This window comes from Pelophylax lessonae, assembly GCF_965119305.1.
Source record: "Pelophylax lessonae genome assembly, chromosome: 3".
Taxonomy (NCBI): Eukaryota; Metazoa; Chordata; class Amphibia; order Anura; family Ranidae; genus Pelophylax; species Pelophylax lessonae.
The window spans coordinates 573,456,417-573,478,380 of NC_138770.1; the positions used below are offsets into that span (position 1 = coordinate 573,456,417).

At 43.5% G+C, this 21,964-nt stretch overlaps 1 protein-coding gene across 1 annotated transcript; it reads left to right on the plus strand.

The window, feature by feature from the left end:
- Positions 1-1,080: 1,080 nt before the first annotated feature.
- Positions 1,081-1,854, plus strand: LOC309550628 (uncharacterized protein; the record flags this gene model as incomplete). Its single annotated transcript, XM_082250966.1, has 1 exon — positions 1,081-1,854. One exon carries the CDS (start codon positions 1,081-1,083, stop codon positions 1,852-1,854), a length of 774 nt encoding a protein of 257 aa, XP_082107092.1.
- Positions 1,855-21,964: the final 20,110 nt, after the last annotated feature.

Here is a 21,964-nt window from a genome sequence, read left to right on the forward strand (position 1 = left end):
ATAAGGACATCAGTCTTTGGATGCGCCTCATGACCCAGGCTAGATCTACCGGTCACCCCTTTCAGGGTGGGGTCGGGGGGGCGGCTTCCTCGCCTTCTCCGGCCGCAAAACGTAAAGGCTTATGTTGGCAGTTTAACGAGGCCACTTGCAAGTTTGGAACCTCCTGTCGCTTCAAGCATGAGTGTTCCAACTGCGGCGGAAATCACTCGTCGGCACGATGCTTTAAGCATGGGGGAGCAAAACATGCCGACGCTGGTAAGAGGGCGGACGCCGGTGAAAGTGGAAAGGTTGGCCAGGTTCCTAAGTAGGTACCCTGATCGGGAAGCAGCCGCTCTTTTGCTGGGGGGGTTTTCGCAAGGCTTTCGCATTCCTTGTTCTTTGTCGGTGGTTCCTCCTCCCGGGGGCAATTTAAGTTCCGCTAGGGCGCATTCGTCGGTGGTCTCGGCGAAGCTTCTGAAGGAAGTGAGGTTGGGCAGGATGGCGGGCCCTTTCTCGTCTCCGCCTTTGCCGAATCTGGTACTCTCCCCTCTGGGTGTGGTTCCAAAAAAGGAACCTAATAAGTTTCGACTCATTCACCACCTGTCTTATCCCCCTGGGGGTTCGGTGAATGACGCTATAGCGGAAGACTTATGCTCGGTTTCATACGTTTCGTTGGGTAAAGCGGTGGCCTGGGTGCGTCGTTTTGGGCGGGGGGCCCTTATGGCGAAAACTGACATTGAAGCGGCGTTTAGGTTGTTGCCGGTGCACACGGACAGCCTGCATCTTTTGGGTTGTGAATGGCAGGGTGGAATTTTCGTTGACCAATGTTTGCCTATGGGCTGCGCCATTTCTTGTTCGCTGTTTGAAACATTCAGTTCTTTTTTGGAATGGGTTGTTAGGGATGTTTCTGGGTTGTCTTCCATAATTCATTATTTAGACGATTTTCTGGTGATAGGTCCTCCGGGGGAGGTGATGTGTGCGACGCTTTTGGCTACGGTCCAACAGCTGTTTGATTATTTTGGAGTCCCATTAGCCCCTGACAAGACTGAGGGGCCGTGCACGGAACTGCGATTTCTGGGTATTGTCATTGATACGATGGCAATGGAATGCAGGCTTCCGGTTGACAAGCTATTGGACCTACGCAGAGTTATTGCAGGGACCTTGGACACACGAAAAATTCAGCTGCGTGCCCTGCAGTCTCTGCTGGGAAAATTGAATTTTGCCTGCCGCATCATGCCCATGGGGCGGGTGTTTTGCAGGAGGTTGGCGGCTGCCACGGCGGGAGTCAGGGCGCCGCATCATTACATTCGCCTATCTAAAGAGCATCGGGATGACTTGCGGGTTTGGGATTTGTTCTTGAGCTCCTTTAACGGCCGTTCGTTTTGGTTGGAAGCTCCGGTGTCGAACTTTGACCTGGAGCTGTTTACTGACGCGGCAGGCTCGGGGGGTTTTGCGGCCTATTTCCAGGGGCAATGGTGTGCGGGGGAATGGCCGGCCTCCTGGCGGAATTCTGACTTCATTCGTAACTTGGTTCTGTTGGAATTATTTCCCATTGTGTTGGCCGTGGAGTTATGGGGTCAGGATTTCACAAATAAGAGGGTCCGTTTTCATTGCGATAACCTGGGGGTAGTTCAGTCAATCAACAGCATTACTGCTTCTTCTCCACCGGTTATTAGGTTGCTTCGCCACCTGGTGCTCAAATGTTTGCTCCTGAATTCTTTTTTCTATGCTGTGCATGTTCCGGGTGTTGACAATTCGGTGGCTGATGCTCTTTCTCGCTTCCAGTGGGACAGGTTTCGGAGGTTGGCACCGGATGCGGAGCAGCAAGGCCTGATGTGTCCCGGGGAGCTGTGGAACATCGTCTCGCCGCAGTAATGGATTTGGTTCGGGCGTCGGTTTGTCCTTCCACTTGGACGGCCTACGAAAGGGTGTGGGCGACGTGGCATCAGATGGTGAGTGAGGTGGGGGGTCTTTCTGGTGATCGGGAACGGTTGTTCCTGCTCTTATATTTTGTGAGCCTGAATTTTGAACAGCGTGTGTCTATTTCTACGTTACGCCGCAAAATGGCGGCCTTAGCCTTCTACTTTCAGTTGTGGGGGGTTGCTGATGTAACCAAACATTTCCTTGTTCAAAAGGCCTTGAAGGGTTATGCGAGGGGTACTCGTTCGATTGATTCCAGGCGCCCGGTTTCCTTTGATGTGTTGTCCCGGGTGGTGGACTGCTTGCCGGGAGTGTGTTCTGCGGACCAGGAGGTGGAACTCTTCAGGACGGCTTTTATCTTGGCGTTCTTTGGAGCTTTTCGGATTAGCGAATTGGTGAGTATTTCCAGGGGGGGGAATGGGGGATTGCAGTTGGGGGATGTTTGTTTGCATCCGGACAAGCTTCTGATCCGGATACAAAGGTCAAAAACGGACCAGCTGGGCCGAGGGGCTTGTGTTGAGCTAGGGGTGGTTCCTGGGTCCTCGCTTTGCCCCGTGGCTGCGGTGCGGCATTGGTTACAGGTGCGCTCCGCTCAACAGGGTCCTCTGTTTTTACGAGCTGATGGCACGGCCCTCTCACGTTTTCAATTTACGGCTGTCTTCCGGAAGTGCTTGGGGGCAGCCGGTTTTCAGGGGACGGATTTCTCCTCTCACTCTTTCCGCATTGGAGCCGCCACGGAGGCGGCTCGGTGGGGCCTTGGGGATCAGGCCCTTCGGAAAATTGGGCGTTGGGAGTCCAGGCGATTTCGCTCGTATGTCCGTCCGCATCTGTTGTGATGCGGCAGAGGGGATCTGTTCTGTTTCTGGTCGGGGCCCAGGGGCGGTCATTTAGTGAATGTTCGTTACGTGTATGCTGGTGTTTTTTCTTTGTTTTTCTCTGTGGTTTTTTGTGTGTGTACTCAGGACGTATGTTGGTATGTACCCCTCCTTATGTTTTACAGGAGCCACGGAAGTCTTGGTCTGGATATTAGGACATTCTTATGTGGTCTGGGGTGCTCGGAGGGCAGTGGTTAGGCCAGAGGGGCGCCAATTGGGTTTCAGCAGGGAGGAGGTAAAGGTTAGATGGATTGGGGTCTCAGGCATGCTGTGGTCCCGTGTCCTCCCTGAAGTCCATCGTTGCGCCCGTCTTGAGCGGCCGCCCGACATACTTTTGTTGCATGCGGGCGGCAATGATCTGGGCCTCCGTTCCTCCAGGGAGCTGATTAGGGATGTCAAACTGGACTTCCTGAGGCTGCGGACGCTTTTTCCACGGACTGTGGTGGTGTGGTCGGACATTGTCGCCCGCACTTCTTGGCGCCTGGCTCGTTCGGTGACTAGCCTGAACAAAGCCAGGATTAAGGTGAATAAGGCGGTGGCCAAGTTTGTTGTGCGTAACGGGGGACTGGCGGTCCAGCATCTTGAGCTGGAGCAGGACCCGGCCCTTTATCTTAGAGGTGACGGGGTTCATTTGAACGCGGTGGGCATCGACCTGTGGACTTTAGGTCTGCAGGAAGGTATTCAGAGGGCACTGAGGGTTTGGAGGGCTACACGGCCATAAGGGGTCATGCCCGTGTGCTGTGGCTGGGGTTTTTAGGGTCTTGGAGGGCTGTGACTACTTGGAAAGGGAATATGGAGGGGTAGGGCCCATCTTAGGTATGGGTGGACCTACCCATGGCAACGTCAGTAGGCGGTATCAAGGGATCCCAATGGTTCATAGTCCTTGAGCTGGTGCAGTGGCGGCTGAGGGCCTGGAGGTCTATTGGGGTCAGGGATACAGCCAGGGGGGAAGTCAAGTTGCCTTCCAAGACCCTAAATGGTCATTCGTTTTTAAATTTTGGTATTGGATTGTTTTTGTTGAATAATGGTAATTCTTTGCTAGCTAGTGTTTTACTAGTTAGTTCTAATAAAGTTGGCTGCTATGGCCTTTTAAACCCAAACAAATGATTGTAGTGTCCTTCTTTCTTTAGGCAAGTAAAAGGGGAGTCTGTGGGTAGGTTTGGGTTGTATGGGGCAAGGAGCAGCCGCAGCGTCGGCAATACCACAGTCAAGGTTTATATGTAAATATATGAAAATATATGGGGTGTTCTGGGGATAGAACCACCCCCAAATGGAAAGGGATTAAAGAGGTTTTAAACCCATTACAAGTTTTTTTTTTTTTCAACCTGAAAGAGAAACACATAATGAGCTAGTATGCATCGCATACTACTAGCTCATTATGAGATACTTACCTTAGAACGAGCCCCCGCCGTGCAGCCCGCTTACCTGTATGACGGGCGACATGTTCAGTCGCTGGTCTTCCGGGATCGCGGCATCCGGCCATCTGATTGGCCGGAGCCGCGGTGACGTCACTGCACGGTCCAATGCACAGCCGACGGTCACGGCACGGGGCTCTGAAGAAACGGCACCAGTGGCCATTCCTTCAGAGTACATGCAGCCAGTGATGTCACTGGCTGCATGTAAGGTAAATATCTCCTAAACGGTACATGTTTAGGAGATATTTACAGTACTATAGGTAAGCCTTATCATAGGCTTACCTATAGGTAAAAGTTGCAGAGGAGGGTTTACTTCCTCTTTAACTATAAATAATTGGACCAACTATAAAACATTGCTTCAAAGGAGGTAAATACATTAAAGCTAAGGTAACACCCATGACCGTATCCTATGTAGATTCCATACATGTGGGGAGACGTGATGGTGTCCCCACGTACATGTAATCCATTCCAAAAATAAATGTTTTTGTTTGAATAAAACTGTGCTACACCAAGTGGTCGCTTGGCGCCTTTCTCCCCCTTCCCTCTCATCTTTACGGATATTATTGAGGGTCAAAGCTGGTTCAAAGTGCAGTCTCTGAGTGTTCTTTTGCAGTTATAGGCTGTGGACTAACAGTACAAATTGACTGAGCCACACTTTATCAGCGTCCGCCCAGGCTTAAGTTGACTCTACCTTTGTGGTCATTAATGTGTACCACAAGTCCCACAGGCCCAGTGAGAACCAGTTGAGGATCTCCTTCTCATGCTGTGCGTGGCAGAAGAAAGAAAAGTCAGCTGCCAATACTTCCTCCTCAAAGGAGCCTCATAGATAGGTAATGATTGCCTCTAGAAAGGTCTGTTCTCCTATTAGTAGTTGTAACACTGCTTGCCGAGTGTCACCCTCCAGAGGGTTCAAGACCAGGTGGGTCTGTTGCAATTATGACACTAGATATATTCACTTGTGCTTTGGAATTATTCAGCCCAATCTGCCAGTGTTCTAATATTCCCATCAAATGTGTATATAGTCATGCATGCTGCTCCCTCTGGAAAGACCAAAGGCAGGGCAGCAAGGGAAGGCACTAGTTCTAGGACACCAGACGTTTTAGGTGAAGCTGGTGCTGATCCCCAAGCACAAGATTCTGCATCTTGAAGAGTAACCCTTCACCAATGTATTTGTGACATGCTGGAATTACTGTTCACGGATACCTACCAGATGCTACATAACTAAAAAACACAGCAGTGACATAGTGGCCAGCGGGGGACCAGGCATCCATTACACCTGGAATTGTGTTGGATGCTGAAAATCCTTCACCAGCGAATATAGGTGTTACCACCTGCTGAAGAGGTGTGTATTATTTCTTTTCTTTTGCGGGAGCCATTTCTAAAAAAAAAAAGTATTTATAGGCAACAGAGTCACTTTGATTTCGCATTTCGACTGAACAGTTTTTAGGCTTATAAAGTATGTTGCAGAGGCAACATTTGTTTTCTGTTGCAACTGTAATTTTTTAAGCACATGTATATATGGGTCTGCTGACTTTACTTAAGAACTTATAAACATTTTGAAATAATAAACTGGGAAAGTGCCTTTGGGTAGTAGTGGGAAAAGTATTTTTTTTTTTTTTTTTTGTGCTAATTTAATGTTTTGTAAATTTAATTTATGATATGCTAAATTTGATTTATTTTAAAATGCTGGCAACAGAAAACACTATTATAAGAAGAGAACTTTAACTACCAACTCTGGTAGGTTTTACCCCTTCCTGACCAGAGCACTTTTTGCAATATGGCACTGAGCTGCATTAACTGGTAATTACGCAGTCATGCAACGCTATACCCAAACAACATTTTCGTCCTTTTTTTTTCTACAAATAGAGCTTTCTTTTGTTGGTATTTGATCACCACTGGGATTTTTATTTTTTGCAATATAAAAGAAATAATACCGAAATGTAAAAAAATATATATATTTTTCTAATTTTTGTAATTAATAAAATCCAATAAACTAAATTTTTGTCATACATTAGGCCAAAATGTATTTAGCCACATGTCTAGGGTAAAAAAAAAAAAAAAAAGCTATATTGCTCACACATGCCATGGGTATATGTAAAATTACACCCCAAAATACATTTTGCTGCTTCTCCTGAGTACAGGGATACCATATGCGAGACTTTTTGGCAGTCTAGCCACGTACAGAACCCCAAACAAATGAGAACTGCAAAATACTCACCATGACTCTTAGCAAATATGTACTCAGGAAAAGCAGCAGAATGTATTTTGGGGTGTCATTTCACATATACCTATGGCATGTTTGAGCAATATATCATTTAAGAGACAACTTTGTGTAAAAAAAAAAAGTGTAATATTTCCAAAACTTGTGGCAAAATATAAAATATTCCATGGACTTAACATGCCTCTCACCAAATAGCTTGGAGTGTCTTCTTTCCAAAATGGGGTAATTTGGGGGGGGGGGATTTCGTGCCGTCTTGACATTTTCCGAAACTGTGATAGGTAGTGAGGAAGTAAAATGCGCAATTTAAGCCATTAGAAAACCTGAAGGCGGTGATTGGTTTTCGGGGTCCCATACACAGCTAGGCTCCCAAAAAGTCTCACACACGTGGTACCCCTGTACTCAGGAGAAGCAGCAGAATGTATTTTGGGGTGTCATTGCACATATACCCATGTGTGAGCAATGTATCATTTAGTGACAACTTTGTGTTAAAAAGAAAAAGTGTAATTTTCCTTGTGGCAAAATATAAAATATTCCGTGAACATGCTTCCCAGTAAATAGCTTGGGGTGTCTACTTTCCAAAAAAGGGTCATTTGGGGGGCGGGGGTTGAACTGTCCTGGCATTTTATGCCAAATATTAGACGCTTATGCCATAGATCACCAACTCTTCTAACCACTTGAAGACCAAGTAATTTTTGACACTTTTTGTTTACATGAAAAAAGTTTTTTCTTGCTAGAAAATTACTTTAATTCCCCAAACATTATTTATTTTTTTTAAAGCAGAGGCCCTACAGATTAAAATGGTGGGTGTTGCAATTTTTTTTTCACACAGTATTAGCGCAGCGATATTACAAACGCGATTTTTTTGGGGAAAAAAACACTTTATAGAATTTGAATGCACAAAAACGCAGTATACTGCTCAAATGTTTAGTAAAATATAATCTTATGATGAGTACATACCAAACACGACATGCTTTAAAATGGTGTACGCCCGTGCAGCGTCGACAAACTATATACATTTTTAAAGCCTTTATAGGTTACCACTTTAGATTTACAGAGGAGTTCTTCTGCTAGAAGTACTGCCCTCAAGCTGACATTTGCACTGATACCTTACATGCATGGTGCAACTGCTGTTTACACGAGACAGATACTTATGTTCGCCTTTGCGCATAAGCACAGGGGGACAGAAGTGCTTTAATTTTTTTTTTTATAATTTATTTAGCCTTTTTAGTTTATTTTTATAATTTTTTAAATAATTTTTATTGTTATCACAGGGAATGTAAACATCCTCTATGATAGCAAAAGGTAGTGACAGGGACTCTATTTTGAAAAATCTGGGGTCTATTCGACTCTAGATCTCTCCTCTGCCCTTAAAGCATCTGACTACATCAAGATTGGTGTGATAAGATGCTTTTCCAATTTCCCAATGTCACTGTTTATATCCAGGGAAACCGAAGTCATGAAATGTTCATAGCTTCCGCTTTCTTAGGCCATAGAGATGATTGGAGCCATTCTGGTCTCTAATCAGCTCTATGATCAGCTGGCGGAACCACCGGCTGCATTCTGGGGTTCCCCAGTGGGACAGGAGAGCCAGAGAAAACCATGGAAGGTGGGGGGAGGGGGCATCCCTAATTAGCCGCTAGGATTGCTTTTACATGAAAGCTGACCGCTGGCTGAAAAAAACAATACCACAATGATGTCTAAACCTGCAGGCATCATTCCAATATAATCACTCAAAGTCCAGCAACGAACCAGTACATTGCTGGTCTTTGTTGGGCATATATTGTAATGTTCTTTTTTTAATGCAACGAAAAAAAGAGAACCTAACAGATTCCTCTATTCACATCGATCGATTGGTGGTATGCCCCCCATTAGAATACCGCCCTGCATCCACCCACTTCTAATGATGGGCATACATGCCCATGGGCTGAACGAAAAAAAAAGAACCTAACAGATTCCTCCATACACGCCGATCAATGTGGATGAAAAAATCTCTGGCAAGAAAAGAGAATTAAAAATATATGCTGAAGCATAGGGGAAGATCCGCCCTCTGCGTCCACCCCATCCCCTATGCTTCAGCATATATGTTTTTTTTTTTTTTTTTTTTTTTAACTGTGGTGGTGAAATCACCTCCTACATCGCTGGAGTCGCTGATTTTACGTATTGTGAGAGCAAACCATGTTTCTGTCAAAATAAGCAAATCAGTGCTGCAGATGAATGGAGGACCTGCAAAGCAAACAATGTTTAATAAGACAAAGTAACAGTACAGTAAGACAGTAGAATGAAATACCATATCTGCAAAGCACAAAATGGTTAACAATAAAACACAGAAACAATAAAACATTACAATATAGCATAAAATACAGTAAAACAGTAGGAACAATAAAACAATAACTATTTTTGGCTTTTTTTAATGTTTTTTCCTGTCTTTTTTAAATATTTATTGTAGCTATAAACGTTTCAGGTTAGGGTCTCTCAAAATGTGATAGCCATCTAACATCTTTCAAGTGTCTGTAAGTGTGCCCTAGACTGTGCCATGCTGTACCCTATACTAATACTCCACTAGTGTGGTAGCGACAGAAACAGTCAATGATGCAGAGACCAGGTTCGCCAGGACAGCAGGGACAAAAATAGCAGGTGTCACGCCTATATCCATGCTTGCTACACACACGGCATCTTTTTTGGGATGTTCTTTGGGTAGGGGTACCAAGGAGGACATCTGGAAAATGCCTCTCAAGCAGCCGGCTCACTGCATCTTGATTGGGAAATTGGGCCACAGCACCTTCTGGATACAGAAGGGCTGTGATGATCTCTTCCTGGAATTTTAGGAAGGATCCACTTCTTCCTGATGCTTTGTATAGTACATAAGCGTTGAAAAGAGCTAATTAGAATAAGTATACAGACACTTTCTTGTACCAGCGTCTGGCCTTACGGGCAATTAAGTATGGCCCCATCATCTGGTTGTTGAAGTCCACCCATCGCATTTTAAGGTTGTAGTCGTGGACACAGAGGGGCTTCTTAACAACACCAGTTGCTGTTGTAATTTGGACTGCCATGGCTGCATGAATAGAAGACGGAATGAAAACGTTCAGTTTGTCCCTCCACTTCACTGCAAGCAATTCATTGCACCTCAAGCAGGCTCTCTCCCCCTCACTAAGTGGGGCATTTACAAGCTGTTGGGGGAAGCCACGGCAATTAGATTGCACGGTGCCACATGCACCAATTCCTAATTGAGAGAGGTGTCTAAAAAGTGGCACACTTGTATAGACGTTGTCCACGTATAAATTGTACCCCTTTCCGAATAAAGGTGACACCAAGTCCAAAACAAGCTTGTCACTGCTCCCCATGTAGTCTGGGCAGTTGGGAGGCTCCGCGCTGCTATCTTTTCCCTCATAAACCGTAAAACTACATGTATAGCCTGTTGCCCTGTCACAGAGCTTATACATCTTGACCCCGTATCTGGCACGCTTGCTGAGGAAAAACTGTTTGAAAGCAAGGTGGCCATAAAACCTTATCAGGGACTCGTCAACGTAGACAGCTTGTTGGGGCGTATATAAGGCTGCAAACTTCTGGTTGAAGTGGTTTACGAGGGGCCGAATTTTGTGGAGCCAGTCATATCCAGGATCAAGCCGAGGACGACAGAATTAATTGGTACTGAAGTGCATGAACCGCGATATTTGCTTGTATCGAGCCCTGGCCATATATTGAGCCTGATTCCCCACTGCTCTCATCTGTCATGCTCCGTATCCTGTAGACCTCTTCACTAGTGTACCTTCTGTTTGACATTTTGGCCAATAAATGTACAGGTACCCAGTGTGACTTACAGGTAAAAAAGCATCTGTTTGTCGAAGAATGTTTAAAACTGCTCAAAAAAAAAATAACTGCTAGTGATAGCAGAGATAAGGCCTGACTCTGCCAATGCTGCAGTTTTGTGTGCTGTGTATTGGAAGTGACAAGTATCTATTGATACTCCACTTCTTGGGGGCTGGGCGGAGGGGGTGAAACGCAGGTGTTGGCAGGTGTCAGGGCTGATCCTGCTAACACTGCGTTTTTGGGAACACTAAACTATTGGGAACGCTAGTATAGTTCTGATCAGATCATATATATTGATCCGTTTAGCCACTATACTAGTAATGGAGGTATATAGTGTGTGTATGTGTGTGTGTTACTGGCAATCAAAGGGTTAGAATCTGACGCTATCTGGGATTGATGCTGAAGCTAACTAACTGGTGTCACCCCTGACACTAATACAATGATCAGAAAAAAGATCTGTACACTTTACTAGTGACACTGTGACAGGGAGTGAAAGGGTTAACTGGGGGTGATCGGGGTTAAAACATTAGAAAATATGTGGCGGGACCCTTATGCTATACTAAGACTGACGCTAACTAGCGTCACCCCTGACACTAATAAAGTGATCAGTAACTTATCTGTATACTGTATATAGTGACACTGTGACAGGCAGACAGGCTGTGGCAGAGAAGGGGTTAACTGGGGATGATCAAGGAGTTAAACCTTTATTAGGGGATATATGGCATGTACCCTAAACCTATCTGGGACTGTCGATGGTGCTAACTGATGTCACCAGTGACACTAATACAGTGATCAGGAAATTATCTGTATACAGTGACACTGTGACAGGGCGTGAAAAGGTTAACTGGGGGGTGACTGGGGGTTAAATGGGGGTTAAATGTGTGCCTACGTGTACTGGTGTCAGTGTAGTGCTTGTGTACTCACTGTGATGCTTTCTTCTCTCACGCTGGAACCGAAAAGGGTTCCAGGAGAGAGGGCAAGCAAAGGGGAATAGGTCTGCCACATAAATAAAGTATCTAGCTGTCTCCATCCCTAATAGAATATGGAAAAAACAGAGGGGATTGTGGGACTTTGAGTGAGTACAGCTAGATATATGTATGTATATGATTGTATTGGATGTCGCGGAGATAGGATAAAATCCCAAATAGGGGACCTTTACTAACCTAGCACCCAATATGAATTTCACAATCAGTGAAGTAACATGAATCAAGGATAGATCATATATGTAATTAATCTAGGCAAGAATAAATGCAATAATAATATATACAAAATCATTGTTAATAAATAACCGATTTATTGTGACAGCTTAGTCTCTGTAGGTACACAATCTTATAATATACATAAATCACTTAAAAAGACCCAGAAAATGGGGACCCACAGAGAGCTGACACATGGTTCACATATTAAATTCAAAATTCATAGCCTAAAATATCACATTTATTGATATCAATAGCAAGTCATGAGTTTAAGAGAATCGCATAAATAAAAATACATTAGTAACATTTCAAGACTAATTATACATAAGAAAAATATGGGAATATATTCTATTATAAATACATGATTTTTCATTTTAACAGGCTTGTACATGATGGCTGAGTAATTGTAGGCTCGACGCGTTTCGTGGACCTCCGTCCACTCATCAGGAGCATAGAAGCTAGATTGTATGTCTGAAAATATAAGTTTGGATATATATCAGAATAATGATATAAACAGAGGGAAAATGGGGATGTGTATCAAAGTATATATGGAATTAACACTACCTTGAGCAGTGTCATGTCTATAAAAGTCCAATCCCAGAGAGGAGGTACAGGGCTGGGCCGAGATACGCCTGACCCAGGGCTGAGGCATGGGTAACATCCAATGAAATGGGGATGAGTATTAAAAAAGTAAAGATGCCATATGGAAATGAAGAAATCAATAGGAAACCAGGGAAGTGGTCAAGCAATGAAATCGTAAATACTTCAATATCAGTATAATCTGAAAATATACAATGAAATAGACTTGGTTTAGTTTTGATTCTTCTAATAAGATGAAGATATATTTGGTAATAATGAAGAGGAAGAAAAAAAAAAAAAAAAAAAATTGTGTTTAGATGTGAAAAGAATTCTATGTGGTCAATAGGAGTCAGGAAGCCACCAGAGAAAGTGCCAACACTATGGAGATACCGGAAAAAGATCTCAAAAAAGGAAGTGTCAAACATAATAGTGAGCAAATGAAAGTATACTTTCATTGCTCACTATTATGTTTGACACTTCCTTTTTTGAGATCTTTTTCCGGTATCTCCATAGTGTTGGCACTTTCTCTGGTGGCTTCCTGACTCCTATTGACCACATAGAATTCTTTTCACATCTAAACACAATTTTTTTTTTTTTTTTCTTCCTCTTCATTATTACCAAATATATCTTCATCTTATTAGAAGAATCAAAACTAAACCAAGTCTATTTCATTGTATATTTTCAGATTATACTGATATTGAAGTATTTACGATTTCATTGCTTGACCACTTCCCTGGTTTCCTATTGATTTCTTCATTTCCATATGGCATCTTTACTTTTTTAATACTCATCCCCATTTCATTGGATGTTACCCATGCCTCAGCCCCGGGTCAGGCGTATCTCGGCCCAGCCCTGTACCTCCTCTCTGGGATTGGACTTTTATAGACATGACACTGCTCAAGGTAGTGTTAATTCCATATATACTTTGATACACATCCCCATTTTCCCTCTGTTTATATCATTATTCTGATATATATCCAAACTTATATTTTCAGACATACAATCTAGCTTCTATGCTCCTGATGAGTGGACGGAGGTCCACGAAACGCGTCGAGCCTACAATTACTCAGCCATCATGTACAAGCCTGTTAAAATGAAAAATCATGTATTTATAATAGAATATATTCCCATATTTTTCTTATGTATAATTAGTCTTGAAATGTTACTAATGTATTTTTATTTATGCGATTCTCTTAAACTCATGACTTGCTATTGATATCAATAAATGTGATATTTTAGGCTATGAATTTTGAATTTAATATGTGAACCATGTGTCAGCTCTCTGTGGGTCCCCATTTTCTGGGTCTTTTTAAGTGATTTATGTATATTATAAGATTGTGTACCTACAGAGACTAAGCTGTCACAATAAATCGGTTATTTATTAACAATGATTTTGTATATATTATTATTGCATTTATTCTTGCCTAGATTAATTACATATATGATCTATCCTTGATTCATGTTACTTCACTGATTGTGAAATTCATATTGGGTGCTAGGTTAGTAAAGGTCCCCTATTTGGGATTTTATCCTATCTCCGCGACATCCAATACAATCATATACATACATATATCTAGCTGTACTCACTCAAAGTCCCACAATCCCCTCTGTTTTTTCCAGGTTCCAGGAGAGAAGATGGCATAATTTCCTGTGCATGTGTTTACATTACACAGGCACAGGATGTTTTGCAATTGGTCAGAACCAATCCCCAGGTCCAGGCCATAAATCATTGGCCTGGACCTGATGACAGATCGGTTCTGAACCGAATCAGGTCACCGTGGGAACAGTGTGCGCACTCCCGACCCGCAAGCGTGCATCACATACCTATACATGATTTTGCACAGCCAGGCCGCCCTGCCGCAGTATATATGCGGTGGGCGACTGGAACTTTTAAAAGTTTACTTTTCCCAGACATAATAAAATTGAGTAACCCAAGGAAAACTTGATCTGCATCATGCCAGTTTGTTTCTCAGTGCATGTGCGTTTTTTTTTTTGTCCAGAAATACACCATGCCATGTAAAAGAGTCCCTGAAGTCATGGATCATCACCTGTTATAATTCCTTGTTTTTTGCACTGGCGGTGCTTTCCTGTTCTGTTTGATCTCCTGACTTTGCTCCTATGGTGACTATGCTCTGTCTGCCTCCTGCCATTGCCTCTGCTTCCAATTTGCTACTTTGAACTGGTTGTCTGATCCTTGGAATTCCTGGCCTGACTATAATCCTGCCCCACAACTGATACGCCATCTTGATCTGTGTTGCTGATTGCCACCAATAGATAACCAAGGATTGCACTCTAGGACTACCCTCTGTACGATTGCAAGCTCACCACACAAGCTACAATCTCCTTTAAAATAAGAAAGAACAACTGCGCTAATCCACCAAAAATATGTGAGCAGCGACTTCAAATGTGACTAACACCCCAAAGACAAATAATATTAAAAAAGTTGCGCTAAAGATGATTTAAACAATATTCAAATTGTCTCAAACTTTGGATAAATTGTCCATATTGTCCATACAAGGTGATTTGTAAAAACGTAAAAAGTGATCAAAACAATATCAACTTTTAAACACGTTGTCCATATAATCAACTGTTAAATGTGACATGTGAATAGCCTTATGAATGAGAGGCTTACCAGAAACCAAATAAACACCTGCGAATGAGAACACAAATCCTGACGTTTTCACCAAAGACAGTCCACAGGGGATCTCGTGGTCCAGACCAATCCCTCTCGATGATGGAGTTATATGCGGGATAAAAGTGAAAACGCCATAGCGTAAAACCAAACACTAAATTGGAGTAATAAAGGTATGTATAGGATAGCACTATCTCAAGATGTGAATCCCCACAGTGCCAAAAATTAAAAATTGAAAGAATAAAGAACCTCCACCAACAAATCCAATAAATACTCACTTACCAAAAGTAAAAATCAAATAAACGTGAATATGTGGTGATGTAAACAAACCCTCCACCAACAGGACTGCAGCTTACCAGATGGTTATATCCAAAGTGCCCATAGGGAATGCCAAGATCACACACATGCTGTAATTGTAACACCATATACCCTAAACGACCTTACCAGATGACAATGGGTGACAGGCGGATGGTAATAACTGGCGTATGCCGGGATGCGGGACCTTTAAGGCCACGGTGGCTCAGGATACGGTGTATGTCCAAACATGAAAATGAAAGAGGGGGCGCAGATAGCGTAAAATCCCACAATTTATTAAAGACAAGAAAAGGATCACACTTACAGTGTACACGAAGAATAACAGCAAGGGAGAGGATTGCAGCCGCCGGCCGGACGGCTCCGCTCGCCCGTACTCCTAGACGCTATGGAAGTGACGTCAGCACGCCGTGACCTTTAGATCGACCACAATGATCTTGTCCAATCGGCTGACTGATTCCATGCAAAATGACTACAGAGCTTAGGTAGGTCCTCCCAGGAAAATAGTTTTGGTATATGTAAATTTGTTTGTACAAAGATAGGTCTGATTGTGACGTACATGGTGAGTATAAAGTCTATCAGCCCACTTCCTTGCCAACAGACAATTTCCATCCTGCTGGTGGCGCTAAGCATCCTGCAACCTCCCTGTCCTAGCCTCACTTACCATGAGCCCAAATCCTAAATACTAGAGCACAATTTATTTTTAATTTATCAAACCAGCAGTTTTATTTAACGCAGGACTTTACCCAGAACAACTTGATAAAAAAACAATGTTCTTCAACAAGGAACATACACTCCACATTAGTAATTATGCTACTGAAATGAGTGTGTGCTGTAAATCGCCATCGGCATTGCTCCCGTTTCTTCTTGCTGGAGGCTGCCCATTTTGCTGAAGCTCAGAGCCTCTGAACAGCAGTAAATCATAGAGCGCAACTAAACCCATCAATTTAACGGTTTCAAAATACAGCTACATTCCTGGAAATCCAGAATTGCTAACTGTCACATTTGCTTGTCTCCTGAACCACGCTATCAAACCATCAAATGGCCGGTGTCATAACGGATCACGTGCAGCACTATGGCAGTTGTAGATCAAACAGAAGCAGCTTCCTTGGCTGTAAAGGATAGGAGGGTTTAACTCTGCAGCAATACATTGTCTCAGTCTGTACAGTTGCTCTCCATTTTTAGACACTGCTGAGTTTGTAGAGGCTGAACTGCTGACACTTAAACAGCTTAAGAACCGCCCCACATATATATATATATATATATATATATATATATATATATATATACTGTGGCTCTGCCATCAGGGGTCGGGGGTGTAAAATATGCCTCGGGGTTATTGGACAGTGGAAGTGGGGGAAAAAAACCAAATGGTTGGTGGTCAGTTGAAATAAAAAATGTCCCACTATTCAAAGCCAGTGGAGTAATTAACGCCCTGGTATTGGTGATCAATGGAAGGAAAAAATGCCCCACCATTGAAGTCAGTGTTAGGAGAAATAATGCCCCATCGTTGGTGTGACTGGGAGAAATAATGCTTCATGGTGTCAGTGGGAGAAATAGTGCCCCTACATTTATGTTCCATGTCCGTTATGCTCCTGTACTGGCTTGATAATGTCACTGCTAGAATATTGTGAGAACCATTGGGCAGGACATTAACAGAAAGTACCAGCTAAGGCCCCATTTACACTTGTGCGACCTAAAATTTGCGCAATTTTGACTAGACTTGAAGCAATGAATATGTCTATGGACCTCAAAATGCATCAAAGTTGGACCAAAGTAGTGCAGGAACTACTTTGAAGTCGTTGCAACTTGAAGTTGAAAAGATATGAACGGTACTCATTGTCATGCAACTTTGCAGTCCCAAATCACGAGACAAGTCGCACAAGTGTGAAAGGGGCCCAAGGTTCATTGCCAGGCAAATGAATACTCCGGAACCTTCACTACCACTCTGCATACAGGCGACACGGATTGCAAAGAGAAGGCCCTTGCATGTAGGGCCTAATCATTTAGCGTGTTGGTAAACATTTGTTCTTTTATTAAATCCAAGGTCACCAAGAAACTTTGCAAATATAGCCTCTTACCTATGCCTGAAGCTCCTCAATCCAGATTTATAAGTTACACTTATGAGTTCTGGGACAAGTCACATGACACACTACAAAGGGTAAGCTGACTCCTGTTTTCTAGTGGTATGCCTGGCAATCCTGCTATAAAGGCCCCTGTTCAGTCACTTCCTGTTATGGGGTGACAACTGTCTTTCAATATCTCTCCTGTGCTATCACTCTGTCTCTTGCTCCCCTGGTTGAGAGTACAAGCAGCCCTTTCAATGCACATAGCGGCAATAGCACTTTTCCTATTGTAAATATCAGGAAGCCGGTATCCAGCAATGATCTGCTGCTGATGAAGTAGCAAGTTTGTGAAGACGGGAAGTAAAGCCCCGTACACATGCGTCGAAAATTGTCAGGGAATTTTCGGCCAACGTCCGATCTGCCGATTTTCGGCTTGTTAGTATGATGCTTCCGACAACCAACTCCGACTTTTCGGCCGAAAAAAATCTGGTGTGCAAGCTATAAAATTTTCGTGCAGTCAGGTGCGGCCGATTTTCATGCAGTCAGTACAGATTTCGACAGGGAAAAATCTGATGAGCAAGTCTGGGCATGCTCAGTGAAGAAAAAAACACAAAGAAAGCAAACCAACACATGACATCACTTCGGAAGTAGAATTTTGTTGGCTGAGAAAATTAGTGTGCAGTCTAGGCACATTCCAACCAACAAAACAACACTGGACAAAAGTCGGATGATCGGTCGGCCGATAATCGTTGCGTGTACGAGGCTTAACTGAAACAGGTCGGAGGAGGCCAGCAGCACTAAGATGCAAAAAAGGATTACAAAAGATGGAAATGGAAATTTCTAAAAGACAAATACAAGGAAATTGTTTATGATACACAGTGCTTTCCACCTACGTTCATGACTACTGCTGGTAATGTGGTGGCTTGGGGACAATGGAGGGGGGGGGTTATTGTTTACTATATATGTGACTGCTATGCAAGTGGGGTATTAGTGCCGGTTCACATATATGCGATCTGGGAACCCTGAAAATCCACTGCAGGTTCCCACATCGCACTCAAATCGCAGGCAGTTCACACTGCCATATGCAGATTGTTGGGGGTGTCAGTACAAAGTTAACGATACCCCCAGATCAGTTCACATATCGCATCACAGGACCTACGTAAGCTTTGCAGTCATTTTGCATGAAATCATTTGCCCGCTTGCACAATATAGATATGGTCGATCTAAAGGAGATTGTAGCTTGTGTGGTGAGCTTGAGTTCGTACAGAGGGTAGTCCCAGAATGCAATCCTTTGGTATCTATCGGTGGCAATCAGCAACAAAGATCAAGGTGGCGTATCAGTTGTGGGGCAGGATTATAGTCAGGCCAGGAATTCCAAGGATCAGACAACCAGTTCAAAGTAGCAAATTGGAAGCAGAGGCAATGGCAGGAAGCAGACAGAGCATAGTCACCATAGGAGCAAAGTCAGGAGATCGAACAGAACAAGAAAGCACCGCCAGCGCAAATAACAGGTGATGATCCATGGCTGCAGGGACTCTTACATGGCATGGTGTATTGATATAAATACTGAATGGCTGAATTTGCATCGCACAGGCATCGCATGTGATTTTCAGAGCAGTGCGCTACGAATCACATGCGATGTCTGTCATCACACTAATGTGAACCGGGACTAAAACAGAACCTTTGGCCAGGCTATGGACATCAAAGGAATGTTTTTCTTAGCAAGCAGTAAATGAGCTTTAATACAAGCCCTCACTGACCGCTGTAGCAGCAGGCACTCTCAAGCAATTGATAAAAATAAATAGGCTCCAATCCCAGTTGACACCTTTTGAGGGGAAACGCGTTGGGTAGAGCCGCACTGCAGGTGGTCGTGCCATGACGAGTACCTGTGCTTTTATTTCTACGATATTTGTAAGTATCTCTTTTTAAATAAATACTACATTTTAGTGATAATGTACTATTAGTCCTCTTTTCACCCCTGTGATCCCTGAGCCGGAGTCCAATCAGAGCTTCATATGCGCAGTATTCTGGATTGATCTCAAAGCTGAGAACCGCACACATGCTTAGTGACCCATTTGGGTCTGGTAAGCAGCCATTTTACTATCAGAGCATGGTGGTGATGCATGCAGCACTTTGAGAGCCGGTTCACACATACGCGATGACAGACATCGCATGTGATTCGAAGCACACTGCTCTGCAGATCACATGCGATGTCTGTGCAATGCAAATTCAACCATACAGATTGTATGGCTGAATTGGCATCACATTCGGATCAAACTCACACAGGACCCTTTTTTGGGTCCGCACCAGAATCAGATCGCATGGATTTGCACACCTATGCGATCCGATTCATGTCCGAACTGACAGTTCGCACTGCGATATGCAAACTGATCTGGGGGTATCGTTAACTTTGTATGGACACCCCCAGCGATTCGCATATGGCAGTGTGAACTGCCTGCGAGTTGAGTGTGATGCGGGAGCAGTGGATTTGCAGGGTTCCCGCATCGCATATATATGAACTGGGACTGAAGGCTATGAATCAAACACTATAGGAATGACTTTATATTCACGTTTTTTTGGAGTGTTTTTGTACTATCCGGTTATTATTTGGAATTTACTTGGAATTTTTTTTTTTTTTGATTTCACTCTTGGCATTTATGCACATTGATTTATACAATTACATGCAATTTTTTTTTATGTTATATATATATATATATATATATAGTTTTGTTATACACAGGAATTTGATATGTATTAGGATTAGTGCACATGCTTTTTTCTTATCTGACTTAATGCACTATACAGTACACCTTTTATTCTTTGTTTTTTTTTTTTCGGGGTATTTGCCATTATTACAGTTATATTGAGACAGCGCACTTTATATATTTTTTTCACTCTCAAGTAATTCATCCTCAAGGTTTAGAGCAGGAGCACAGAGAACTTTTAAGTCCTTCTCTTAGCAGCTCAACCTGCTCCCCCTCTCAGTAGTGAATCAGAAGTTTAGGAAAGCAAAGTTAGCGTCTTTCTTAAACCATGAACTGGGCCGTGAGCTGTTTTAGCTCTAGTTACTCCCCTTGGAGTTTACAAACTCGTAAAAGTGTATATCTGTGGTATAAGTGCAGGTAATTGCGATGCAACCTTAGTATCTATAAGAAACAGAAAAGAGACACAGAGCACACCATGCGCAATTGAAAGTGAAGTCCAAATAAATTTCCACTTTATAGTGATTAAAGTGAAAGTGAAAGTAAATTAAAGGGAAAAAAATTATATATATATATATATATATATATATATATATATATATATATATACATACACACGTTATACTTTACCTGCTTTGTGCAATGGTTTTGCACAGAGCAGCCATGATCTTTTTTTTTGGCAGTCTTGGCCTCTTGCTATGGGGGCACTTGAGCAGGCCTGCTTCCGAGCCATGCTCCTGTGAATAGACATTGTTCATTCACACACAAAACGTAGCTCGGCCCTGCCCCCACTCTCTCCTCATTGGTTTACTGGCTGTGATTTACAGAAGCTGATGCCAATGGGCCCAGCTGCTGTGTGAGCCAATGAGAAGAGAGAGACCCGAAAGAGCCACTGCTCTTGTGCACATAGGTGAATCAAGAGGGGGCTCAGGTATGTATAAGGGGAGCTGCACCTAGAAGGTTTTTTTTAGAATGCTTAAGGTGAAAAAGCCTTAAGCCTTTAGAACCAATTTAAAGATGCTTGCACAGAAGACCTGCATTCCGGACCTTTGTCTCGAAACACACAGGGCCCTAAACTCTGGTACCCCATGGTTCAGACCCGTCTATATACTTTGACAGGCTTCCTGCTTTATGCTGCACCCATACCTACTGGGCACACCAAAACTCTGGGAGGGACGCACTGCTCACACAGTTAACATTTACAGTTCATTTTTGTTGGAAAATAGCCATTGCCTGAGTAGAAGAGCCCGTTTCCTGCCAGAATGCTGCACAGAGAGATTCCTAATCTCTGTAAGAGCAGTGGTCTCTCTGCAGAGGTCCAACATAGCTCAAAAAGCCAGAGATCTCATGCTACCTACTGGACAAGAGCCGGTCCACACCAGAACGGGGTGCCAGAAGGTGCGTTCCCCACACTGCAGGTGAATACGCTGCCCTCACAATCTACATGTGGGCACCAATGTATTGAACAGGCACTACTTTTACCACGTTCTAGTGCATATTGCAGCCCATTCAAATGATTGGACTGCAAAATCGCACCACACGGGGGGGCAAAACACGTTCTTGTACGATTCCGGAGTGAACCAGCCAGGAAGAGATCTAGCTCTGACTCAGCATGGCGCATGGAACCTCATCAGAGAGACCACTGCTTTCCCACAGACACGCAGATGCCAGGAGACAAACTTTTCCAAAGAAAATATACTCCATGTATTTGCAGACATTTGTGTTTTGATGCACCTGGAATGTATTTAGCGGATTTAAACTGAAAATCTGATTGGGCTTTTATTGTTTTAGCAAAATAATTAAAAATGCCACAGATGTGAAAGGCATGTGACTTAAAAGGAGTTGTAAAGGCAGAAGGTTTTTATCATCTTAATCCATTCTATGCATGAAGATAAAAACCCTTCTGTGTGCAGCAGCCACCTCAGCACCCCTAATACTTACCTGAGCCCCATCTCTATCCAGCGTTGTCCACGAGTCCCTTGGTCGCCTGGGACTCTCCCTCCTGATTGACTCTGGGTGCTGTCAATCAAAGTCAGTTAGCCCATCAGGAGAGAAAGGGGGTAGGGCTGAACGGCAGCTTTGTGTCTGAATGGACAGAAGGAGGTGCAGCTCGGCTCAGATGCCCCCTTAGCAAGCTGGTTGCTGTAGGGGCACTCAGTAGGAGGGAGGGGCCAGGAGGATCTGGGGCCACAGCAGGTAAGTATAACATTTTTATTTAAAAAAAAAAACACAAGACTTTACAATCAATCAGTATAAT